At 43.9% G+C, this 26,989-nt stretch overlaps 2 protein-coding genes across 2 annotated transcripts; one reads left to right on the top strand and one right to left on the bottom strand.

Moving 5' to 3' along the window:
- Positions 1–1,984: 1,984 nt before the first annotated feature.
- Positions 1,985–4,228, bottom strand: LOC135388267 (uncharacterized). The gene is made up of 3 exons (XM_064617696.1): positions 2,857–4,228; positions 2,537–2,776; positions 1,985–2,449 (listed from the first exon to the last, which is right to left on the bottom strand). The coding sequence occupies exons 1-3, from the start codon at positions 2,891–2,893 to the stop codon at positions 2,127–2,129; spliced, it is 600 nt and encodes a 199-aa protein (XP_064473766.1). The 5' UTR covers positions 2,894–4,228; the 3' UTR covers positions 1,985–2,126.
- Positions 4,096–25,736, top strand: LOC135389198 (uncharacterized). The gene is made up of 11 exons (XM_064619264.1): positions 4,096–4,789; positions 5,066–5,154; positions 6,074–6,185; positions 6,612–6,751; positions 6,830–6,937; positions 7,023–7,220; positions 23,607–23,720; positions 23,975–24,163; positions 25,182–25,401; positions 25,489–25,617; positions 25,702–25,736. Exons 1-11 carry the CDS (start codon positions 4,609–4,611, stop codon positions 25,734–25,736), a joined length of 1,515 nt encoding a protein of 504 aa, XP_064475334.1. The 5' UTR covers positions 4,096–4,608.
- Positions 25,737–26,989: the final 1,253 nt, after the last annotated feature.

Consider the following 26,989-nt stretch of genomic DNA (forward strand, 5'->3'; position numbering starts at 1 on the left):
GTCAGGATCCAAAATGAATGCTACAATTATTTTCCTTTAAAGTTGAGCAAGCTTGTGAACATTAATGCGTCTTATCATGATATCCAGCCCTATACGAACATGACCCCAGCTAGGCAGATTCCAAAACTGTGTTGACAGGTGCTCAACACAAATATGTATGTCATACATTTTTTTTAAATTAAAACATATTCAGCATGACCGCAAATGTGTTGCCTTTATGGGTAACAGTATGGGCACAGTGTGAGCGACACAGCTGCTTTAGGAATGTGCTTTTGCATGCGCACTTTGCATTCCAGGCGAAATGATTGAATGGCTGCCCTCGACCCCCGCAGTTTTGGTTCAAAAATTACCAGCCATTCCTTACGACAGGAAAAGGCACGTCTTCGAGATTTACTTTAAAATATTTGCCCTCTCAAGATTTACGCGGGGTCAAAGTCTGTAAGAATGACGTACACCATACCGGGAAGTAAGTAGACTAGTGGGCAGAATATTGCAGCTAGACAGGTATTTGTGGTGCAGAATGAGAGCGTAGGGTTCAAATAATGTGTCAAAGTTAAATTATTCCCGCTTGTTCCATATTTGGCCAGTCAAATGGACACCGTTCATGGGACTATTTTATCCTACTTTGGGCCTCGCTAAGGGCACTTTCCAGATGAGTAAGAAATCCAAGAAAAATTGAGCGTATTATCCACTTCGAATACAATGAGTTCGTTTATTTTGAAGATTCAATTAGCAGTAGTGTTTGCTACATTTATTTCAAAGTTCTAACTTTGTTCAAAGTTCGATGACATTGATGCCAATTTTGAAAATGAAGCTGTCGGCGGGCAACATTAAAAAGATATGCAGATGATAGCTCGAAATGCAAAGCAAAAGATATAAAAACTAAAAAATTACTTTTCCATAAGCGCGAGAAAATATTTTTTATGTCGGCATTGGTACGTGCGGATTGTGCGGGTACACTGACGGGCGGCTGTGCTTTGCAGAAGATGCCTGCCAGCAGGGTGACAGCTGTACCGTAGTAGTTCTCTACTTTTCTTTTTAAAAACCTAAATGGTCTGTGTTGATATCATTTGTAATTCCCTCTTCAGCGTCCAATCGTGGCTGTAAAACAGGGGTACAACGGTCTGTGAAGACGGACCGTTGTGCATTTCTCTTATTGCGATGACTGAACGCCCAAGATGGAGTTACAAATGGTATCAACAGAGAAAATTTAGGTTTTTAAAAAGGAAGGTCCAGAACTATTACGGTACTGCTGTAACCCTGCCGGCAGGCACCTTCTGCAAAGCACGGTCACGCGAGCCGCCCGTCAGTATACCCGTACGTACCATGTCCGACATAAAAAATATTTTTGCGCACTTATGGAAAAGTATTTTTTAGTTTTTGATATGTTTTGCTTTGCATTTCAAGCTATCATCTGCATACCTTTTTACTGTTGCCCGTTGACTGCTTCATTTTCAAAATTCGCATCGAAATCACCGAACTTTGAAGAAAGTTCGAACTTTGACATTAAATGTTGCAAACACTACAATTAGCGTATTGAACCTTGAAAATAAATTAACTTATGGTATTGGAAGCGGCTAATATGCTCAATTTTTCTTGAATTTCTCACTCAACCGGAAGGTGCCTTTAGCGAGGCCCAAAGTGGGACGAAATAGCCCTACGAACGGGGTCCGTTTGACTGGTCGAATGCCTAACGAGCGGGAATAATTTAGCCTTGTCACATTATTTGAACCCTGCTCTCTCGTTCTGAACCACAAACACCTGTCCAGCTGCAATATCCTGCCCACTACAATGGCACCCTGATACGGTTTACATCATTCTTACAAACTTTGGCCCCGCGTAAATTCTGAGCTCGCAAATATTTTCGAGTAAATCTCGGAGAGACGTGCCCTTTCGTATCATAAGAAATGTGTGGTAATTTTTTGAACCAAAATTGTGGGGGGTCGAGAAGCACCCATTAGATCATTTCGCCTGGAATGATCGTGTGTTACTTAATGTGTTGCAATATAGAAATTGGGTTGGTGATGTCTGTTGTGACAATTGAGATACCGTTGAGATGGAGCAACTGCTAGGCTAGGTAAATTATTTTGTGCATCATTTGCGTGTACAGCACAAGATTATATTTTTCAAGCATTCCACATGGCTGTGTTAGGAAAAGTCCAAAGCTTACCAGCATGCTGCAGCTTTGAGCTCACTGCCGAGCAGTGAGTTAGGTTTCTGAGCAGGAGAACATGGACAGCTTCTGCAAGTCTTCGCAGTTGTAACCAGTGCTGTTGCGGAATGACACCAAGTGTACAAGGAAGGCAATAGAAGAGAAGCCAATGCCTCCACTCGCTGGCTTTCCAGAAACTGCGTTCTTCCAAGGACCTCGGTAATCTCGTGAAACAGTGAGGAGGCTTTATGTTCAGGAGGCGGTTGTTGATAACTTGATGGGCAGAGTTAACACTTCCTGAAAATGACATTATATATACATATATATGATTTGTAAAAGAAGCTTAAGTGTGGCAGAGCAAAATGACGAAACATTATGACGCACCCTGGCTCACTGAAGATAAAACAATTTCCGTCAGATGTTTGGTCACACCAAGAAGGACGCAGTGCATGTAGTCTACACTCTGTCCCCAAACAACGTCGTAGTGCAACAGGTTTACAAGTGCCGAAGGCCCCTTGATTCCATTAACTGGACGACCATACTTCAGAGCCAGCTGCATGTCCCTCGTCACTCCACGTGGTGTTCTCTCACCAACTGGGGCAGTCTCAGGAAACCTCATAGTACCTGTAACAATAGGACGTACATGTCCAGATGCGCAGTGAAGTGCATGCCAAAAGACAGTCAATGAGTAAAACCTCACCTACCATCTATACGCTCTCTTTGATGAAGCACCATGGGCATGAGAAATATCCGCTAAAAAGCATGTGATTCTGCACAGCCGCGCGTGCTGGTGAGTCTACACAGCAGCTCAACACAGATACCCGTGATGACAAATTATCGCCATTGTAATGCCAGTCCAACAAGGGCGTGGAGTTGACTTCTTCTGCAAACTTCTCCATAAAGATAACCATATTGGGATGTGTTTTGCCAAACCAAAGTCCACCGACTACGCAGTTCTGAAACCTAATTGCAGGTGGCAACTCATTCACTATAAATTGAATTGGCCAAACAGACATTTTGGAGGACTTGTATAGCGGACTCCCGTCAGTGTTGAACGTTATCGTGATGTCAGACCATCCCAGATGTCCATCTTTATGCAACTTTCTATGCACCGACCCACTTGTGATGTCCGTTATTTCATCCTTTGTCCTGTCCTGGTCAAGTTTGTTCAGGTTTGTATAGAGAGCATCAGCATTTCTGGAGATAACGTTCTTCACTTGGTGCTCAAAGTTAAGGATACTGAAAAAGTGACCTGTATTTTTTGACTCTGTCTGGTCACGTGACAACCTACAGGTGGGACAGGCAAGGTTTTCACCATCTGCTCCTTCAACTAGGAGTGTTTTGCAATGTTCACAGTAGAAATGATGTCTCACAAACTTGCATTTTCGTGCCGTCCATACCTTTCGAAGCATGTACTTGCTGTGTGGAAGAACATCGTTGCTATCAAATAGTGCATTAACAAGGTTGAGGAGGTCACCCACAGCTGTCCACGTTAATCCATGTGCAACAATGAATGACATGATCATTGAGGTGGCTTCCACCTTCTTTTCTTTGAGTTTGGCAATGTGCTCTCACCATACTCTTGAAAGGCATCAGCGAGTACCTCGCCTCGCGTGAAATCAGGTATGTTTGTCGAGGTGTCACACTGATCTCTATGGGTTTCATGATCAGTTTCACATTCACTCAACTCATCAACAGCAGTGTCATCACTTGCGCAACCACTGCTGCAATCCTCATCCCTGGAAGATGCGTGGACGATTTCAGGTACAACACATGGTGAAGGGTGACGTTCAGATGAGTTCAGATTCACTGATTCTACAGAGGATGTAGCCTCACTTGCGGCTTCATGGCGGGATGCTGCTAGTCGGTCATTATTGTTAGCTGCTGACGGTCTTTGTCTTCTGTGATAAAGCGTCGACCGCGGAACCTCGAACGGTTGATCCTTCTCAAGGTATTGCTTTTTGCGCTTTTTACCTCGTTGACGCCTCAGCATGTTTACGAACTTACGAACGATGCGCTGTCAAATGCTTGTTGTTTGTTCCCGGGCTTTTGCGTCGTACAAAGCTCAAAGCGAAGTGCTGGCACAACTATTATAATAATTAAAAATAAGGAAACAGGCCCCATTGCGTGTGAAATGGAATTCTAATTCTCTATTGTTTCTGTGTCTACCATTTCGGAATTATATCTTCAACTTTTCATCGTTCACGAAATTTTTAGGAACTACATCGCTGTAGTTGCGGAAGTGGCGCAGCAGGAAGTCGCCGCCTCACAGCAGCATCGTTCACGGCGCCAAAGTTTCATTCCTGCGCAGACCGCGCGTTTTGTGTTGTGAAGTTTTTAGCTTTTTTTTCACGCCACATGTACTTTCGTGTGTCTAATTACGGCGAGTTATTTCTCACTCACGTGAATGCAACTCTCGGTACTGTTGCCAAAAGCAGTGTGTTCTCTCGCAGACGATGCACGCGTTCGTTAAATACGTGGATGACGGCATGGAAGCTGTGCTTCCTGTCAATCTTATTAAAGATTTTCGTCCCGCAACAACGAATGGCTGCAAGAAAGTCATTAGGGAGGCATTTTGGTGTGACGAAGATGGTGAATTAGCTGGCTATTATTCTGCAGAGGTGAAAATGTTAGCAGGTAAGTTAGTTTCGTTCTTGTCACATGGTTTCGTATTATGAACCTCAATCTCGCTTCCCCCAAGCAGTGTTGAACGTGTTTCCTTGATACTACATCATGAGTTGACACTGGCCGCACAACGACGGTGTGTAGCAGAGTGATAGCGTTCACTGCGTTATTGTCCACTCAGAGCCGTTAGCGTTCGCCTATCAAATCCATACTAACGACCGCGCTCTTCTAGTGTTGCAGTTAATTTCTTGGTACTCAGTGTTAATGTGTATATACATGACATTACAGAGACGGAGGACCTCCTAATACAGACGATGTTGGCACAAAACATTGCTATTCCCCGGATATTGAGGAGTGATTGCGCATCAGGTGTACCGGTAATTTCAAATTTATAAAGTTGCATTCGTCAAGTATTTGATTTGTGCTTATGAGCGATACAGGTTGTACTGCTTTATTGTACTGAGAGGAAACCCCTGCTGTGAGTGAATGGCAGCTTGCCTAGCTTTCAAATTGGTAGGAAAATAAGGCCCCCCCACTCCTGCATGCTATTTCCATGTAGCAGATACCGCTGACTACAAACTAAAATCACTTGGGCTCTGTTTCACCAACAACGGTTAACTGCTTAACCGAGACTGGGAGTCGAGTGTGAGCCCAGTTTCACAAATCATTCTGTTTGATCCCCGTAGGCGGAGGCGGAGCTAAAATTAAGCACTCTCTCCAACTTGGGAAAGCCCGAATCTCTATTTCAGTGTTAACAGACATTCATGAAACCATGCCCATAGCCTGATTTCACCAACGCCAATTAACATTTGAACCAACATCAACGGTCCCTTGAATCAACCTTAATTTAACGCTTAACTATGTATCATTAAAAGGAGTTAGTCACTGAAATATTCATCACGTCACCAACTAAACCGGGCTTAAGTAAACTAGGGGCCTGTTTCACCAGCACAGATTAAAATAAACCTAGGTCTAAACTTAAACTTAAAAATGCCACTTAGGCTTTTTATGCAATGGTAAATGATTGTCAGATGGGTGCATGAGCCACATCTCCACCAGCACCAGTGTAGAGTATCATCCCTGGTGAAGAAACTTCTTATTCGTCATCATCATCACGCATATTCATCATTCATCATCTAAAAGCAAAGTTGTTATTGTTGTTCAGATGGGTACCAAGGGAGCTATGTCGTAACATGCAATATCACGTTTTGCCTCTATTGCAATTCCTAAACACAGTTCTCTGTTTCTAATACGTTTTCATATAATAATGTTTATGTTTTCATAATATGGTTTCAGACAGAAGGAACTCCTCCAACAAAGAAGCAACGAAGATTAAATGAAAAAGTATCTCGCAACAGAGACATGAGGAGAATTATGTCAAAGGAGGGAGAAGCACCCATGGCAGCAGGCAATGAAAATTCAGTATTACAGGCAGAGCTATTGCAATGCAAGAAAGCATTAGAGAACACAGAAATTGAGAACTAGGTTCTTAAAAACAAAGTGGTGCACCTCGAGGCAATGCAAAAGGAATGGCAAAAAAAGCTAGATCGTCTAGAGAAGGAATTAGAAAGTGAGAGGGCACTCTGCCGTCAAGTACAGGGGGCACTGTTAAAGAAATTTGGTAAGCACTTGTTTAAATGATTACATATAGGGAACCTAAATTTTTATGTGGCTTTACACTTTAATGGATCGTTTTCCACTTTCGTGTTGCTTGCAGTGGTGGAACATTGAAAGTCGTATTCCCCCAAAGAAATATGGTTGCGCTTCTTGGACTGACCCTTCACATGACATGCACTTACACGTCTTACATGGAAGAAGTCTATTGTCATTACAGCGGTCATCCCTGTGGACACACCAACACAGCCAGGAAGCGATGCTCAAATGGGCCTCCTCCAATCAGCGCAGGAGCTACGTGCTGCCTGGACCACACTGAACTCCCCTGAGAATGCAACCGACATGTGGATGCATGAACCAGTACGTGCAAATGTCTACTGATGTTTTTGTAATTTTTTGCCATGCAGACTTTGGTCCATTCCTCTGTCTATATCCCAGGTCACTGTGTGTCACCAGGAAACCTGTGCCGAACCTTTCAGTTGTACCCCTACCATTGACAGTGTTGCTCGGAATGAGGATACGTCTCACAGCACACGAGAATATCAGGTGACATGTGCCTGTCTTCGTACGGTTCACCTTTTCTTGTATTGACCTTGCTTTTTGTTCCAAACTTTCATTTTAACTTTGTTAGAAAATGATGCCACATCCACCAGATCAGACCTGCACTACGTCGTCGACTCCCATTGATTCCCAACAGAGGAACAGCACAGCCAACATTGAGTCCGTGACAGGGCCTCGCCAAAGACCTAAGGCAGCATCATGTGTACAGGGAAAGGGCAAAGCTCAGAACAGAAGCTCAGTTCCACTACTGAAGGCTGTTGAGAACAAGGCAAGCGAAGCAGTCACATTGTTCTAGGACATGACAGGCATATACCTTCCAGTCATATTAACCTCATAGCATTGGAAACCAGGTGTTCTGAGCCTACACAAAGACAACAAAGCCTCAGATGCCTTAGTACCATGAGGTATTGGAACGCGATAGTGGTAGAAAAATCCAGGCAGCAACGAGACTTCTAGCTGCACCTCCTGCTGAAACAGCTACGTCTTTCAGAACCCAGTTTAATGACCGAAGGTACAACATAACAAAAACCTGTATAACCTAGAGTTCAGTAATCCTGACCACTCCATCAACCATGGAGGCAATTTGTCAATCTTCAGTCGGATTTTCCGTCACAAAGCTTTGAAGCACAACGCGAATCATGTTCTATTTATAAATTGGAGAGTCAGATTACGGTTATTCCATGCCAAACGTCCGAGACTTTTTAAAATATATGTAGAAGTGGCATCCTGTCAAATTTGCCTTTTTTTTTTACCGGGACCACCTCAATGTGCAACTGATGGCTGCGTACTCTTTCAGTTCTGCGCACCTCAAGATATTTTAAATACATTCTATGCCTCCTAGACAACAATGCTAAGCAGTTTAAATGGCTGTAAAAAATTCCAGAGTTCGATAAAAGTTTCCTGAAGTTCTCCAAATTTTACATTTATCGCGAGGCATAAGCTCACGACAACAAGTGTTGATCAACCTTCAACGGGTCTTGGCACGAATGTAATATGCTTTGCCTTCACTCAGAATAGATTTAGCTGGAATTTGTCAGTAGTATAGGGGGGACCGCTATAAGAACATCCTTTTTCTAATCCAGTTCTAGGAATTTCTAATCCAACACAAGCCAGTTCTAATCCCTCTGGTTAGTGGCCCCACTTTGATTGACAGGCCCCTTTTTGGCTCGCCCATTCATGCTGATTGGTTTGAGATGACCCCACTTCGATTTACAGGCCCCTTGTTTGGCTCCACCCCTTCACGCTGATTGGTTCAAAATGACCCCACTTTGATTGACAGGCCCCCTTTTGGCTCCGCCCACTTCACGCAGATTGGCCCCTCCAAACCTACTGATTGCTGATTGATCCATCCACTTCGCGCTGATTGGCTCCTTTTAGGACAGCTGATCGGCCAACCCAGTGACCCCGCTACAGCTCTATCTTAGACAAACAAAAGAAATACATTGCAACGTTTATTGAGTACATCATGGCTGTCTTGGAGAGATTGATTCCTTTGATGCTGGGCATGGTTCCTCGGAAGTGACGAATCATGTAGGTGTCTCTGGGACAGCGGCTAAGAAAAGTTTCATCCTCCGTGATTTGACACATTCTACGCGCACTGGACGCTTACGTCCAGTGGTTGAAGGCACGTGCGTAGCGATCCAGTAGCGTTCTTGTCCAGCTTAATGTTGGACCGCATAGGTACCACATACCAATCTGTGATAGTGAAGATATCACCAGGGCATTCAAGCGGGTAGGTGTGCTTATCCTTCTCGAGCTTCATGCGTCTTCAGTTGCAGGTGTCCAGCGCCAGCGTGCATGAGACGAGCGAGAAGAGAACGAGCTACCATATCCTTCCACTGGTCCAACTGACGCTACTCCTTCTCATCCTCTGCATTATCTGAGGAGAGAAAGAATGCCCAGTTAAATCACGCTATCTCCGTCATACACTCAAGCTTACCATATTCGCAGCTTCCGTATGGGTAGGAGTCGATGTCATTGTAGAGGTATCGTTTGTCGTCGTACGCCATCAGACTTCTTTTCACATTTCTGATGGTGTACATGCACTGTTTCTTTCCCACTATTGACACCTGTTCGTGCGATACGCTAGTGTGCTTGAACAGGGTATCGTGGTACGTATCATGGAGGAGGTGTTTGCGCACAATGTTCTTTTTGACCCCTTTAGCTCTTGCAATTTGTTTTCCCCCAGCTAGTTTGATGGAGTACATTTTGGCTTTCAAGCATATTACTTCCTCTATGGGTATGCTACCGGTTTCACTTTTGAATGCACCAAGCCTACCACGATTCCTCTCTCTGTACAGTGGATGACCCCGATCGAAGGAAGACAAGTCTAAATGGTCGTCGGCGATCACACGTAACTGACCTTCGTAATCCTTGCAGAATAGGCCGAGGATCAGAGAATCCGTGTCAAAGTAGCAGGTAGTCACCGGACAAGTCAGCTTGCTCAGCAGAGTTTCGTAGTAGAACGAGTACATCGTTAATTTACTCAGTTCTAAAATCGTGAAGCCAATCTGCAAGGGGAAATCACATCGCACTTTTCTTTTGCGCATTTCATACATGACACAATCGGGGGACAGAATTTCCATTCGCAAGCATTCTGCCCGACTCCCGAGGCGACTCGCCGTCTCCTCATCGAAGGCTACTCGAATATCCCTCATGTTAAATTTATTTAAAAGCGTTCTTCCGAAGACCGCATTCTTTGAGATTTTGTAGAAATTTTTTTCAAACGTCGTGCCTGAGGCAACGCGCCTGGCAACATTGTCCTCAATGTAGGGACGCAGGAATGGTGCCTGATGAAATTTTAGGATTCGGTGAATTTTTGTCACCCTCATGCCCAATCTACAGTAGAGTGCGAGCAGTGCATAATGAACGACGTACTCGACCTTGTCCTTGCACGTCAGCAACAGCTTTTTGCTGTTAGCTGGCTGATACATTAATTCTTCGAGAAGACATCGCTGGAATGGCGAGAGCCATTCCTCCGGGACCACAGCCTTCTCGGGAGCCAGGGGGAAGTACCGCGTTAGAGCGTGGATAGATTTTGGATACTCCAAGTCGCACACATACACGTATCCCACCTCCGAATCCGTGGGGTGACGCATAAAATCCACAGAGCTAAAATCCTCGACCCACTCGAAATCGCCGACGGGGAGGTGCTTTACCATACTGAATCCGTAAAGATTGTTGCAATGTATGTATGATATGTACACCTCCTCTTTTTCGGGATCATAGCCACTACATAGAGGGTTGTTAGCCCGCAAATGACGCCTGCTCGCCTGACAGAGCCCGCCCCTAACACCCGACTCGATGGTTCTGTACATGTCCTCGTCGATGATTAACTCCAATTTTGCCTGCGTGTAATTTAGAGCACATTGCCACGAATAGGATGCCAGAGAAACACAATGAAGCAATTCTAATCCACGCGCGTCGTACCACAGTCGTCGAAAGTGCTGTATTACATCAGCATGTAATAGGGCATCCGTTTTCAGGTACAGTGCATTATAATCCCTCAGATTCGAGCATCCAAAATGTTCAAATACTTGCAGCGCATACTGGTAGTCTTCCTCGCTTATATCCTCCCCAGTGAGATCATTTCGGAAGGCTGATTTTGCCGGCAGAGCCAATTCGTCGTACACCGCAAAAGAATTAACGTGGCTGTATGGGAATACACCTTTACGAAGCAGAATTTCGTAGTCGTTTCCAAATACCTGCTTCAGGCACTGGAACGCCTCTGCGCCCCCCATGGATTTGACGGTTTCCACGAGCTCTCCCAGCGACGAATTTAGGTACTGCATGGTATCTCTGAATAGGAAGGTGCCAATTTCGAACGATCGAATTTTTTCCATGGAACTAGCAACGATGAAGGGAGCTCGCTTCCACCCGAGAAGGTGAAATTCCCGCAGCAGTCTGGCCAAGTCGTAGGCCAGATTGTGCACCATGATCGGCAATTTTTCTCTCGTCGTGCACGCCACGTTACAGGGGCTGCACAGCGTCGTAATGTAATTTGTGTCCCCGGTAGTACATCGCTTGGAATGGTCGTGATGACGGACACGGGGTAGATCTTGCGTGAACTCCCGTTTACAGTACGCGCAATGGGTGGCAGCTCTGTGCTCGGCCCGTTGCTCATCACTCAACACCATTGTGGCGGGGCAGGCATTCAGGGCAACCATCTCGTCCCGCATTTCCATCAAAGCCTTCACGCACTGCCTCGCGGAATCTTCACCGTGGTGCGTCCTGACGCGCATCACCTTCGAGTCGTGGGTGCGCACGAGCATGGCACAGAAGCTAGAGGTGACGTGACGCTGCATGCCAACACCACTGGGCGCGAGTACGCTCTCCGTGTCCAACGCGACGACGTAGTTGTACTGCTGCTTGTACTGTATTTTATTAAATTCTACAAAATTTTTGCCAGGTTCGCAAAATTCCAATAAGATTTCGTTCACGTCCGCGCACAGGCGACGATGTTTCGCCATGCTCTTTTCTTCGTTAAAAGAACGCGTGCAACGTTCGCATACGAAACACCTATTGTCTCTCATCAGTAATCGTTCGAGGGACTTTATTCCAAAAAAATGTTCATCTATAGCCAATAAGTGAATTTTCTTTTCACACTCGAGTTTTGGGGGTCGCGACACGTCCACTCCCTGATCGACGTACTCGTACACGTAAACGGATATCTTGTTTTTGTCTTCGAATTCGTCCAGATCAGAAAATGAAACGGGGAAGTGGCTTGGCCACCAGTAATCTACTGCATAATTTTCACATTTTTTCCACGAATTCCTTTCCTGTGGGTGCAGGAGAGCGAGCGTATTGTATTTAAAACATTCGCCCTCCTTGCGTGCTGGTAAATGGATATTCGTTAACACGTTCCTGCGTTTAGCCAGATTCGTGGGAAGTACCCCATTGCACCCGAATTTTTTAGTTTTCACAGCAGAAATACACATTTGAACTTTTTGGACGTCAGTGGATACAAACCCACTACCCTCGCGCTGGTAATTTTCAATGCGCCCGGTGGACTCCTGAATCACATCCATCAAAGTATTTGCGATAGCTCCGTCGCTGTGGACTTCGCGAGCAAGCGCCATAAAATGAGCTATGTGTGCGGTTACATCCCCTCGATTTTCTTTCATCATTAGAACGTCAGAACAAATGCAAAACCTAAAGGGTATTCTTTGCGCTCGCAAAATAGCAATTATATTGTGGAGGTGGTTCATTAAATATTGTCGCAAGTCCTCTACTCCCTGATCGTGAACAGATGCCAATAGCACAAACGCTTTGACGATACCTCGAAATGCGCTATCAGTTTGAAAGAAAGGCAGGAAGGAAATGTCCACATAGGGATGCGATCGCTCGACGTGAGCATGCAATGTGGCAGGTGAAATGTCTGGAGAAGATGGTGAATTCTCTTCCAATGGCTCATCATCCCCGATATCATGAGGATCAAAAAAGCAGAACACGCATCTAGGCACTGAAAAAAAGAAGAAACACTAAGAAAACGTGCACGACAAAGCGTGGATGAAAAATACTCACTGTTGAAGCGAGCTCCGCACACTCCCGAAGTGACGTGAAGACTGCTGCCTCTTTACACATCCTCCCCATTTATATAGCGGCGACCTCGCTGCATGCCCCAACATGCACGGGTGCGGCGAGTCGTCATAGCCTTAAAATAACCTGCTCTGCATGTTCAAGGTCGCAGCTTGCCCTTGGCTTCACGTAATGCTCCGTCCGCCTACACCATTGCCGTACCTGAGCGCAAAGTTCGCTCTCATCACATGTCATTCCGATATGCAAGTTGCTTTCATGAGCAGGCACACAACCATCCCTTTTTGTTCACAGTGGCTGTGGAATTTCAATAATATTACTTAAAAGAAACAAATTGCAGTGAAATGCAGATTCATCTCAGACAGGAATTTCTACCCTCAGCGTTAAACCCTCAGATACCAGCATTTCTGCTCAAATAGCAAAATAGCTATGACCTCAAAAATTAAACACATGCTAACAAACTACCATCAACTGCTATCAGATAATTATTGCATAATGCTAAATACTCAATTGCATTGCCCCTAAGTGAAGAAAGCGCAGGACAAGGGTACACAAATTCACTTAAGCGATGAGGGAAAAGGCTTAAAACCTCAGGAATAAGCGCAGAGTCACCATATATCGCTACGCAGCTAACACAAGATAACAACAAGATACTAGCGGCGGGTAAGATTGTAACACTGCTAAACAAGCCCCAACATGCCATGATGACGTCACAAACCAGGAAAAAAGCACACACAGCAGCTCAGGAATGCACAAGGAGAGGTGCTTTATTGGAATCTCTACTCCTGGCTCAGACACCAACATTTCTGCTCAAATACCCATAACTGCAAGATTAAGCACTGCTTACTTTATCAAGATATCGAACACCCAACAAAATCAAACAAACAACCCCACTTCCACTGACAGAACACTATTCAGCTTTTACGCAGGAGGCTTTCTTCTACATAAATGTGGAGAAAATAAGAAAAGAGCAGCGAAAAATTACACGCACTTTTGCTCCCATAGCTATAAGAGAAAAAAAAAATAAATAAATAAAATAACGACGCACACGCTAATAAACTGTGACAAAGACTCCCATTTCTGCTATCAGATAATTATTGCATAATGCCACATACAGTCGGATTGTCCCTGCGTAAAGAAACCACAGGACAAGGGTACACAAATTCACTTAAACGATGAGGGAAAAGGCTTAAGACCTCAGGAATAATCGCAGAGTCACCACACATCGCTACGCAGTTAACAAAAGATAACAACAAGATACTAGCGGCGGGTAAAATTGTAACACTGCTAAACAAGCCCCAACATGCCATGATGACGTCACAAACCAGGAAAAAAGCACACGCGCGCGCACACAGCAGCTCAGGAATGCACAAGGAGAGGTGCTTTATTGGAATCTCTACTCCAGGCTCAGACTGCTCAAATACCCATAACTGCAAGATTAAGCACTGCTTACTTCATCGAGCACCCAACAAAATCTAACAAACAAACAAACAAAAACAAACAAACCCACTTTCCGTGATAGAACACTATTCAGCTTTACCAAGTGATTTTCTTCTGCTTTAGCAGTCAAATAAGAAAAGAGCAATGAAAAATTACACGTACTTTTGCCTGAATAGCTATAACTGCAAAAAAAAAAAAGAAAAAAAAAGTAACGAGGCACATGTTAATAAACGAGGAAAAAGGCACTCATTTCTGCTATCAGATTATTATTGCATAGTGCTACATACACAGTCGCGTTGTCCCTGTGAAAAGAGAGCACAGGACAAGGGTACACAAATCGAATTGGGAAAATCACTTCTACTCGCGCAGCATAATACGATATACGCTGTTTTTTTTTTTTTTACGGGTGAAAATTACAATAAGAAGCCACCTGCTATGCAAGTGCAACAACCCTTATTTTTAAACCAACACTTTATGCAATACCACATAAATTTATCACTCGAGTCACACGAAAAGGCATACACAATGTACTTACTGGTTAAGTGGGGTCACAGTTGCACACACACACACACACACAACACAGACACAACGAGCGACAGTGAAAAATAAGAAATTACACGCACTTCTGCTCGAATAGCAAAGTGTCAAGCATGACAAAACAGATTTTCTACCACCAGAAAATTATTAAACAGAATAACACAATATTCGCAAAAATTAAGCTTGTGTGGCAAACACACAACCTGAGGAACACACCTATTCACATCTGCTTTCTGAATTTGTTATACAGGCGTGAGCGATTCGATAAGAATAAAGCAAGCTGCTTGGAGAAAGCATATATCATGTGTAATGCAGTCTACTCTATTGAAAATGCGATAAACCTTATTTTTCAAACAAAAAAAAATCACAGTCGGCATAATATACGGCAATATCGGCAATATCACTGAAGTCAAACACAATGAACTTACTTGTCAAGTGGGGACCCAGCTGCACAAACGCGCACGCACACTCACACATTTTTAGTGCCTCACAACGAGCAAAAACCCAAGGTCTATTCACAGCCACATAAATTCATATTATTCCTCACGTCAATAATCATCCAACCATCGTCAAAACGGGGAACACGCATATGCCAATGCGAAACAATAGGCCTTCCCGCCGGATGTAATACGATATCGCCAGTCGACCGTCCCAAAGCAAAAAAGAAACACAGCATCTCAGGAATGCATGTTGCCTATACATCCAAGAACAGCGTGCAGCAATTATAACACAGAATGAGATTCATTTCCTTGTACTTTTGTTTTGCTTGCATATAAATATTTCACAAGAAATATTAGAGAGTGAAAAAGGAGAACAGCATTCGCTACACCCTGTAGCTCTTATCATTTTTAAACAAACCAGTTTTCAGATGTTCATAACCACACTACCATTCACTAAATAGGGGAGTCACTAATGATTCAAATAAGATAAAATATCATTCCATCATCATTGATTGCAAACTTCACGCAAGAATAAGCAACTGCTGCGTGTCGTATTTTTCTTATAAGAAACACCAAATGGACTCGATCTCGCCCTGTTAAATACCAACAGCAACGATTTTTTTGTATTTTGTATTTATTTTTGTCCCTTCCAGCAGCTCATTACTTTGTGCGAGTCATCAAAAATTAAAAAATTCTGATCTGCTGATAAAACAGTGTACGGGGAAACGATAACGGAGCGCGCGTCATTGCGTCAAGCGTGTCCTAACTGCGTGAACGGGCCCAATGCAGCTCACGTGGGGGGGCACACTGTTTTATCAGCAGATCAGAATTTTTTAATTTTTGAAAAGTAATGAGCTGCTGGAAAGGACAAAAATAAACACAAAATACAAAAAATTGTTGCTGTTGGTATTTAACAGGGCGAGATTGAGTCCATTTTGTGTTTCTTATAAGAAAAATACGACACGCAGCAGTTGCTTATTCTTGCGTGAAGTTTGCAATCAATGATGATGGAATGATATTTTATCTTATTTGAATCATTAGTGACTCTCCTATTTCGTGAATGGTAGTGTGGTTATGAACATATGAAAACTGGTTTGTTTAAAAATGATAAGAGCTACAGGGTGTAGCGAATGCTGTTCTCCTTTTTCACTCTCAAATATTTCTTGTGAAATATTTATATGCAAGCAAAACAAAAGTACAAGGAAATGAATCTCATTCTGTGTTATAATTGCTGCACGCTGTTCTTGGATGTATAGGCAACATGCATTCCTAAGATGCTGTGTTTCTTTTTTGCTTTGGGACGGTCGACTGGCGATATCGTATTACATCCGGCGTGAAGGCCTATTGTTTCGCATTGGCATATGCGTGTTCCCCGTTTTGACGATGGTTGGATAATTATTGACGTGAGGAATAATATGAATTTATGTGGCTGTGAATAGACCTTGGGTTTTTGTTCGTTGTGAGGCACTAAAAATGTGTGCGTGCGCGTTGGTGCAGCTGGGTCCCCACTTGACAAGTAAGTTCATTGTGTTTGACTGCAGTGATATTGCCGATATTGCCGTATATTATGCCGACTGTGATTTTTTTTGTTTGAAAAATAAGGTTTATCGCATTTTCAATAGAGTAGACTGCGTTACACATGATATATGCTTTCTCCAAGCAGCGTGCTTTATTCTTATCGAATCGGTCACGCCTGTATAACAAATTCAGAAAGCAGATGTGAATAGGTGTGTTCCTCAGGTTGTGTGTTTGCCACACAAGCTTAATTTTTGCGAATATTGTGTTATTCTGTTTAATAATTTTCTGGTGGTAGAAAATCTGTTTTGTCATGCTTGACACTTTGCTATTCGAGCAGAAGTGCGTGTAATTTCTTATTTTTTACTGTCGCTCGTTGTGTCTGTGTTGTGTGTGTGTGTGTGTGCAACTGTGACCCCACTTAACCAGTAAGTACATTGTGTATGCCTTTTCGTGTGACTCGAGTGATAAATTTATGTGGTATTGCATGAAGTGTTGGTTTAAAAATAAAGGTTGTTGCACTTGCATAGCAGGTGGCTTCTTATTGTAATTTTCACCCGTAAAAAAAAAACAGCGTATATCGTATTATGCTGCGCGAGTAGAAGTGATTTTCCCAATTCGATTTGTGTACCCTTGTCCTGTGCTCTCTTTTCACACGGACAACGCGACTGTGTATGTAGCATTATGCAATAATAATCTGATAGCAGAAATGAGTGCCTTTTTCCCCGTTTATTAACATGCGCCTTGTTTTTTTTTGTTTTTGTTTTTTTTGTTTGCAGTTATAGCTATTCAGGCAAAAGTACGTGTAACTTTTCATTGCTCTTTTCTTCTTTGACTGCTAAAGCAGAAGAAAATCACTTGGTAAAGCTGAATAGTGTTCTATCACGGAAAGTGGGTTTGTTTGTTTTTGTTTGTTTGTTTGTTAGATTTTGTTGGGTGCTCGATGAAGTAAGCAGTGCTTAATCTTGCAGTTATGGGTATTTGAGCAGTCTGAGCCTGGAGTAGAGATTCCAATAAAGCACCTCTCCTTGTGCATTCCTGAGCTGCTGTGTGCGCGCGCGTGTGCTTTTTTCCTGGTTTGTGACGTTATCATGGCATGTTGGGGCTTGTTTAGCAGTGTTACAATTTTACCCGCCCCTAGTATCTTGTTGTTATCTTTTGTTAACTGCGTAGCGATGTGTGGTGACTCTGCGATTATTCCTGAGGTCTTTAGCCTTTTCCCTCATCGTTTAAGTGAATTTGTGTACCCTTGTCCTGTGGTTTCTTTACGCAGGGACAATGCGACTGTATGTACCATTATGCAATAATTATCTGATAGCAGAAATGGGTGTCTTTGTCACAGTTTATTAGCGTGTGCGTCGTTATTTTTTTTTTTTTTTCTCTTATAGCTATGCGAGCAAAAGTGCGTGTAATTTTTCGCTGCTCTTTTTTTATTTTCTCTACTTTTATGTAGAAGAAAGCCTCCTGCGTAAAAGCTGAATAGTGTTCTGTCAGTGGAAGTGGGGTTGTTTGTTTGATTTTGTTGGGTGTTCGATATCTTGATAAAGTAAGCAGTGCTTAATCTTGCAGTTATGGGTATTTGAGCAGAAATGTTGGTGTCTGAGCCAGGAGTAGAGGTTCCAATAAAGCACCTCTCCTTGTGCATTCCTGAGCTGCTGTGTGTGCTTTTTTCCTGGTTTGTGACGTCATCATGGCATGTTGGGGCTTGTTTAGCAGTGTTACAATCTTACCCGCCGCTAGTATCTTGTTGTTATCTTGTGTTAGCTGCGTAGCGATGTGTGGTGACTCTGCGCTTATTCCCGAGGTTTTAAGCCTTTTCCCTCATCGCTTAAGTGAATTTGTGTACCCTTGTCCTGCGCTTTCTTCACTTAGGGGCAATGCAATTGAGTATTTAGCATTAGGCAATAATTATCTGATAGCAGTTGATGGTAATTTGTTAGCATGTGTTTAATTTTTGAGGTCATAGCTATTTTGCTATTTGAGCAGAAATGCTGGTATCTGAGGGTTTAACGCTGAGGGTAGAAATTCCTGTCTGAGATGAACCAGCATTTCACTGCAATTTGTTTGTTTTAAGTAATATTATTGAAATTCCACAGCCACTGTGAACAAAAAGGGATGGTTGTGTGCCTGCTCATGAAAGCAACTTGCATATCGGAATGACATGTGATGAGAGCGAACTTTGCGCTCAGGTACGGCAATGGTGTAGGCGGACGGGGCATTACGTGAAGCCAAGGGCAAGCTGCGACCTTGAACATGCAGAGCAGGTTATTTTTAGGCTATGACGACTCGCCGCACCCGTGCATGTTGGGGCATGCAGCGAGGTCGCCGCTATATAAATGGGGAGGATGTGTAAAGAGGCAGCAGTCTTCGCGTCACTTCGGGAGTGTGCGGAGCTCGCTTCAACAGTGAGTATTTTTCATCCACGCTTTGTGGTGCACGTTTTCTTAGTGTTTCTTCTTTTTTTCAGTGCCGAGATGCGTGTTCTGCTTTTTTGATCCTCATGATATCGGGGATGATGAGCCATTGGAAGAGAATTCACCATCTTCTCCAGACATTTCACCTGCCACATTGCATGCTCACGTCGAGCCATCATATCCCTATGTGGACATTTCCTTCCTGCCTTTCTTTCAAACTGATAGCGCATTTCGAGGTATCGTCAAAGCGTTTGTGCTATTGGCATCTGTTCACGATCAGGGAGTAGAGGACTTGCGACACTATTTAATGAACCACCTCCACAATATAATTGCTATTTTGCGAGCGCAAAGAATACCCTTTAGGTTTTGCATTTGTTCTGACGTTCTAATGATGAAAGAAAATCGAGGGGATGTAACCGCGCACATAGCTCATTTTATGGCGCTTGCTCGCGAAGTCCACAGCGACGGAGCTATCGCAAATACTTTGATGGATGTGATTCAGGAGTCCACCGGGCGCATTGAAAATTACCAGCGCGAGGGTAGTGGGTTTGTATTCACTGACCTCCAAAAAGTTCAAATGTGTATTTCTGCTGTGAAAACTAAAAAAATCGGGTGCAATGGGGTACTTCCCACGAATCTGGCTAAACGCAGGAACGTGTTAACGAATATCCATTTACCAGCACGCAAGGAGGGCGAATGTTTTAAATACAATACGCTCGCTCTCCTGCACCCACAGGAAAGGAATTCGTGGAAAAAATGTGAAAATTATGCAGTAGATTACTGGTGGCCAAGCCACTTCCCCGTTTCATTTTCTGATCTGGACGAATTCGAAGGCAAAAACAAGATATCCGTTTACGTGTACGAGTACGTCGATCAGGGAGCGCACGTGTCGCGACCCCCAAAACTCGAGTGTGAAAAGAAAATTCACTTATTGGCTATAGATGAACATTTTTTTGGAATCAAGTCCCTCGAACGATTACTGATGAGAGACAATAGGTGTTTCGTATGCGAACGTTGCACGCGCTCTTTTAACGAGGAAAAGAGCATGGCAAAACATCGTCGCCTGTGCGCGGACGTGAACGAAATCTTATTGGAATTTTGCGAACCTGGCAAAAATTTTGTAGAATTTAATAAAATACAGTACAAGCAGCAGTACAACTACGTCGTCGCGTTGGACATGGAGAGCGTACTCGCGCCCAGTGGTGTTGGCATGCAGCGTCACGTCACCTCTAGCTTCTGTGCCGTGCTCGTGCGCACCCACGACTCGAAGGTGATGCGCGTCAGGACGCACCATGGTGAAGATTCCGCGAGGCAGTGCGTGAAGGCTTTGATGGAAATGCGGGACGAGATGGTTGCTCTGAATGCCTGCCCCGCCACAATGGTGCTGAATGATGAGCAACGGGCCGAGCACAGAGCTGCCACCCATTGCGCGTACTGTAAACGGGAGTTCACGCGAGATCTACCCCGTGTCCGTCATCACGACCATTCCAAGCGATGTACTACCGGGGACACAAATTACATTGCGACGCTGTGCAGCCCCTGTAACGTGGCGTGCACGACGAGAGAAAAATTACCGATCATGGTGCACAATCTGGCCTACGACTTGGCCGGACTGCTGCGGGAATTTCACCTTCTCGGGTGGAAGCGAGCTCCCTTCATCGTTGCTAGTTCCATGGAAAAAATTCGATCGTTCGAAATTGGCACCTTCCTATTCAGAGATACCATGCAGTACCTAAATTCGTCGCTGGGAGAGCTCGTGGAAACCGTCAAATCCATGGGGGGCGCAGAGGCGTTCCAGTGCCTGAAGCAGGTATTTGGAAACGACTACGAAATTCTGCTTCGTAAAGGTGTATTCCCATACAGCCACGTTAATTCTTTTGCGGTGTACGACGAATTGGCTCTGCCGGCAAAATCTGCCTTCCGAAATGATCTCACTGGGGAGGATATAAGCGAGGAAGACTACCAGTATGCGCTGCAAGTATTTGAACGTTTTGGATGCTCGAATCTGAGGGATTATAATGCACTGTACCTGAAAACGGATGCCCTATTACATGCTGATGTAATGCAGCACTTTCGACGACTGTGCTACGACGCGCGTGGATTAGAATTGCTTCATTGTGTTTCTCTGGCATCCTATTCGTGGCAATGTGCTCTAAATTACACGCAGGCAAAATTGGAGTTAATCATCGACGAGGACATGTACAGAACCATCGAGTCGGGTGTTAGGGGCGGGCTCTGTCAGGCGAGCAGGCGTCATTTGCGGGCTAACAACCCTCTGTGTAGTGGCTATGATCCCCAAAAAGAGGAGGTGTACATATCATACATAGATTGCAACAATCTTTACGGATTCAGTATGGTAAAGCACCTCCCCGTCTGCGATTTTGAGTGGGTCGAGGATTTTAGCTCTGGATTTTATGCGTCACCCCACGGATTCGGAGGTGGGGTACGTGTATGTGTGCGACTTGGAGTATCCAAAATCTATCCACGCTCTAACGCGGTACTTCCCCCTGGCTCCCGAGAAGGCTGTGGTCCCGGAGGAATGGCTCTCGCCATTCCAGCGAGGTCTTCTCGAAGAGTTAATGTATCAGCCAGCTAACAGCAAAAAGCTGTTGCTGACGTGCAAGGACAAGGTCGAGTACGTCGTTCATTACGCACTGCTCGCACTCTACTGTAGATTGGGCATGAGGGTGACAAAAATTCACCGAATCCTAAAATTTCGTCAGGCACCATTCCTGCGTCCCTACATTGAGGACAATGTTGCCAGGCGCGTTGCCTCAGGCATGACATTCGAAAAAAATTTCTATAAAATCTCAAATAATGCGGTCTTCGGAAGAACGCTTTTAAATAAATTTCACATGAGGGATATTCGAGTAGCCTTCGATGAGGAGACGGCGAGTCGCCTCGGGAGTCGGGCAGAATGCGTGCGAATGGAAATTTTGTCCCCCGATTGTGTCATGTACGAAATGCGCAAAAGAAAAGTGCGATGTGATTTCCCCTTGCAGATTGGCTTCACGATTTTAGAACTGAGTAAATTAACGATGTACTCGTTCTACTACGAAACTCTGCTGAGCAAGCTCACTTGTCCGGTGATTACCTGCTACTTTGACACGGATTCTCTGATCCTCGGCCTATCCTGCAAGGATTACGAAGATTAGTTACGTGTGATCGCCGACGACCATTTGGACTTGTCTTCCTTCGATCGGGGTCATCCACTGTACAGCGAGAGGAATCGTGGTAGGCTTGGTGCATTCAAAAGTGAAACCGGTAGCATACCCATAGAGGAAGTAATATGCTTGAAAGCCAAAATGTACTCCATCAAACTAGCTGGGGGAAAACAAATTGCAAGAGCTAAAGGGGTCAAAAAGAACATTGTGCGCAAACACCTCCTCCATGATACGTACCACGATACCCTGTTCAAGCACACTAGCGTATCGCACGAACAGGTGTCAATAGTGGGAAAGAAACAGTGCATGTACACCATCAGAAATGTGAAAAGAAGTCTGATGGCGTACGACGACAAACGATACCTCTACAATGACATCGACTCCTACCCATACGGAAGCTGCGAATATAGTAAGCTTGGGTTATGACGGAGATAGCGTGATTTAACTGGGCATTCTTTCTCTCCTCAGATAATGCAGAGGATGAGAAGGAGTAGCGTCAGTTGGACCAGTGGAAGGATATGGTAGCTTGTTCTCTTCTCGCTCGTCTCATGCACGCTGGCGCTGGACACCTGCAACTGAAGACGCATGAAGCTCGAGAAGGATAAGCACACCTACCCGCTTGAATGCCCTGGTGATATCTTCACTATCACAGATTGGTATGTGGTCCAACATTAAGCTGGACAAGAACGTTACTGGATCGCTACGCACGTGCCTTCAACCACTGGACGTAACCGTCCAGTGCGCGTGGAATGTGTCAACTGACGGAGGATGAAACTTTTCTTAGCCGCTGTCCCAGAGACACCTACATGATTCGTCACTTCCGAGGAACCATGCCCAGCATCAAAGGAATCAATCTCTCCAAGACAGCCATGATATACTCAATAAACGTTGCAATGTATTCCTTTTGTTTGTCTAAGATAGAGCTGTAGCGGGGTCACTGGGTTGGCCGATCAGCTGTCCTAGAAGGAGCCAATCAGCGCGAAGTGGATGGATCAATCAGCAATCAGTAGGTTTGGAGGGGCCAATCTGCGTGAAGTGGGCGGAGCCAAAAAGGGGCCTGTCAATCAAAGTGGGGTCATTTTGAACCAATCAGCGTGAAGGGGTGGAGCCAAACAAGGGGCCTGTAAATCGAAGTGGGGTCATCTCAAACCAATCAGCATGAATGGGCGAGCCAAAAAGGGGCTTGTCAATCAAAGTGGGGCCACTAACCAGAGGGATTAGAACTGGCTTGTGTTGGATTAGAAATTCCTAGAACTGGATTAGAAAAAGGATGTTCTTATAGCGGTCCCCCCTATACTACTTTTGTCAACTAGTTATTTTGATATTGTTTTCACCAGGTAGGTCACATGTCCATAACTCATTCCTCAGGATGGAGCCATGGCTCAAAAAAGAAAAAAATCATGAAAAACATTCCAGGTGATCATTGCCTGTGTGGTAACAGTCAACCACAATTTATTTCAAAGAAATCTGGGATTTCCGAGCACAGTGTCTCGGAAGTTTGCCGTGGAATGACCTGTTAACGAACACATCATTGTGTGGAATGTCTACTAAATATTTTCGTCATTCTCTTCCAACTGGATTTTGCTCACTTTCTCTGTCTATATCCCAGGTCACTGCGTCGTGCTTGCAGGTAGAAAGCTGTGTGCAGCCTCACAGTCCCACCCGCTCTGTTGACATTGTTGCTAGGGATGAGGATGGTTCTACCAGCACGGTGGAAAGTCAGGTGACAGTGCTTGTCTTTATGCCTGCGACACGGCCAGAAAAAAATATTTCGGGAGGGTTTCTATGGGGACTTAAGTGGGAGAGCTGGATTTCCACCTAATTTCCCTCTCTCTAATGCACTTGCGTATCATTTTCAGGTGGGGGTTTCAACACTCACAACACCCATCCCTCTGGATACGCTAGTGCATAGTACTCTTCGCCTTTTCTTGAATTGCTGTTGCTTTTTGTTTAACACCGTCATATTTACCTCTTTAGAAACTGATGCCACGTCCGCCGGGTGAGCCCTGCACCGCGTCATCGACTCCCACTTATTCGCAACAGAACAGAAGCACAGCCAATGTTGAGTTCATCACGCAGCCTCACCAAAGACTTAAACCAAGAAAAGGCAAATGGGTGGTCCAGAATACAAGTTCTGTGCCACTACTCAAGGTAGTTGAGAATAAAGTAAGTGAAACAGTCACACAGTCTCAGGGCATGTCGACGTATAGCTTCCAGCTATCTTAACCTCACAGCATTGAAAACCAGGTGTTCTGAACCAGCACAAAGACAACAAAGCGCAGATACCTTAGGCCCATGAGGCGTTGGTATGCAGTAGTTGTAGAGAAATCCATGCGGCAATGGGACTTGAACTTGCACCTGCAGTCGGGTGAGCTGGTACGGTAGAAAGCCCTCCTAGTATCACACACGAACAGTTAACGCCCGCACTTCACCGACAGTCAAAAGTAGCAGGTTGAAGCCTTGTAGTGGCCTTTTAAAGACCGACATGTGTGATGAGTAAATGGGTGGGGTGTAGCTGAACATACGAGACAAGGAAACACACGACTATACTTCATAGCTCGGAGAAGAGTGGACTCTTTTATTGAAGAAAAGGAGGAAAAGAGACATAGGTGCCACAGGTGCTCGTCAGGAAACCTTGAGTCTGAGTGGCCTGACCCTCTGGAGCACGTTAATAGCACAGTTCGAGCGACTTCGTTTACAACATTCACTGACATGTTGTTAAACGTGGTGAAGCTCACCACGTGTGATACGGCACATGGGTTGGCATTCCCGTGGCCACCCTCTGTAACATATCACAGAAGAGAAACATCTAAGGAAGATAAGCGAAGGCCGAAATTACAAAAGGAAGCTAATAAATGCCACCGGTGCAGCATAGTAGATATTAAAGTTGTAAGTTTATGCAAAGTGCAGCATCAGCAAAAACAACAAATTCAAAGTTTTGCCTTAAACTTCATGGCGTAATTTGTTTCATCGTTGTATATAGTCAGCTGTTGTAGAATTCAAAGCCTATGCTAACTGAACTAGCTAGCTGCACCCTTTCACCATCCGTGTCTCATTTGGCAAAGGTGATGTTACATGTTCACAGAGCACTAAGTGTTTTACACTGCTTAGGATGCACGCCAATTTGTAGGATCACCTTCCTGGCCATCTGCAACGCTAATTTGCAATGACTGTTTTTGTCCAGGTGCACATGGGAAATGACATCTATGTGAGCCAGGAGAAGCTAACATGGGAGATGGAATCGAATAAGGACTCCAGGTTTTGTCGTGATATGTCACGACTAGTATGGACTGATGAAGAGCTGCACGGAAGGAGCGTGACTGGCAAAGCCTGCAACCGTTTCGCAAAAGAGGGTGCAGTGCCCAAGCCTCCACTTACACCTGTCAAGGTCCAGGCAGTCTTTAGTAAGTTTACAGAATATACTTGAGATATTTGTCATACCAGGAGGAAATGTGCAGTGATGTTTTATTTGCCATGTGTTTACATTTCAGATGGGTACCACCATTTTGTGCTGTCAAAAGAAACCCCAGCACCATCCCCGAAGAGGATCAACAGTTTTGCGCTACACATGAGGAGCTTCCTCAATGATTTGAATAAAGAGCAAAATCTGTGTTGGTCAGGTGTATTGTACTCTAGATGCAATACATCATATAGAAATTCTCATAAGATTCGTCTTGTGAGAATTTCTATATGATATTTTGTAGGACTGCAATCTGAATCTCACAGCAAGGTCCTGTAGGATATTTTGTGAGAAATGTATAGGAAACTCTATGAGAATGACTGTGAGATATTCTATGAGATTGTCCAATTATCACATTAAAAATCTTACAGAATTCTCTGTGAGAATTTCTGTGAGAAACTTTGAAGGATTTTTCAATAGGGCAATTGATCAATCAAGACAACAAACGAAAACTTCAGAGTTTGGAATAGGAAAATGTAATTTCTTGAAATAAACAACTGTATAACTGAATTAATAAATGTAATTTTTGTCATCAATGTAATGAATTCTACGCATCGCAACGAAAACAGCTTATATTTAGTATGGTTAGACTGAACACAGTGATTGCTAAGGAAACGAATATTCCACACTATGTACAAGGATCCACACATGGCATCAGCGCTGACAATAAGAGGGGTTTTACACGACTACACTCTGTACAACTTCATCATCCGAAGGATAGAATTGCAGTATAACAATCGCTCATTGAAATTTAGAGGCATGATACATTAACCTTTGTTTACAAAGGAGGATCACTAATCTCTTGCGAAAGCTTATCATATTTTGTGAATTAAATTGCACCGTGTATATATTTCTCAAACAGCTGGAGTAGCTCTGTTATCATGAGCAACGACAAATGTATAATCGAAAGTACGTCTATAACATATTTTGGCAATATATGTTGAAAGGAATCTATTATCAAATACTTCGATGCAAATTGAGGATTTTACAAGCATGACGCGCAGGCGGAGTCTACAATTCTAATCCTTCGTAACACATGGCACACAAACGCATATGAGATAAATTCTAAGTGGCAATCAGATTTTGGGAGAAGCGAATCACACAACTGTCATCAGAAATGTTTAACCAATATGCAATGAGGATGAACACTATGCATAAACACAATGGAAGATATGTAATCTTAATTATAATAAGCAAATATTTCTTTTGTAAACTTAATCATTATGAGCAGCACAGGTCACACATAAACGTAGATCCAATTCACAAAATGTACCCGAGGTTTTCTGTAGCCGTACTGAAAAACTATCACCCTATTCTTAGTGTCATAGCATACAGACACTACGGGCATACTACGTAGGGATTTTGTAGGTTTCCAACTCATAATGAGGTAAAACGCAAACTAAGCACTGAATATCATTTTAATTGTTTAAATTTTCACAGTCAAAACTGTACACTATTTCTTACATTTTTTTTAATGATATAGATAAAAAGTTGTGCATATAGCCACACATCCTATACAAGTTATTTTATTG

This window comes from Ornithodoros turicata, chromosome 3, assembly GCF_037126465.1.
Source record: "Ornithodoros turicata isolate Travis chromosome 3, ASM3712646v1, whole genome shotgun sequence".
Lineage (NCBI taxonomy): Eukaryota > Metazoa > Arthropoda > Arachnida > Ixodida > Argasidae > Ornithodoros > Ornithodoros turicata.

Coding starts and splice junctions, on each gene's coding strand:
- LOC135388267 (XM_064617696.1), bottom strand. CDS start 2,893: ATGCCCATGGTGCTTCATCAAAGAGAGCGTATAGATG. Junction 2,777..2,856: donor TCAAAGAGAGCGTATAGATG/GTAGGTGAGGTT, acceptor CTATTGTTACAG/GTACTATGAGGTTTCCTGAG. Junction 2,450..2,536: donor TTTATCTTCAGTGAGCCAGG/GTGCGTCATAAT, acceptor TGTCATTTTCAG/GAAGTGTTAACTCTGCCCAT.
- LOC135389198 (XM_064619264.1), top strand. CDS start 4,609: ATGCACGCGTTCGTTAAATACGTGGATGACGGCATGGAAGCTGTGCTT. Junction 6,938..7,022: donor ACAGCACACGAGAATATCAG/GTGACATGTGCC, acceptor TAACTTTGTTAG/AAAATGATGCCACATCCACC. Junction 25,618..25,701: donor GCAAAATCTGTGTTGGTCAG/GTGTATTGTACT, acceptor GATATTTTGTAG/GACTGCAATCTGAATCTCAC.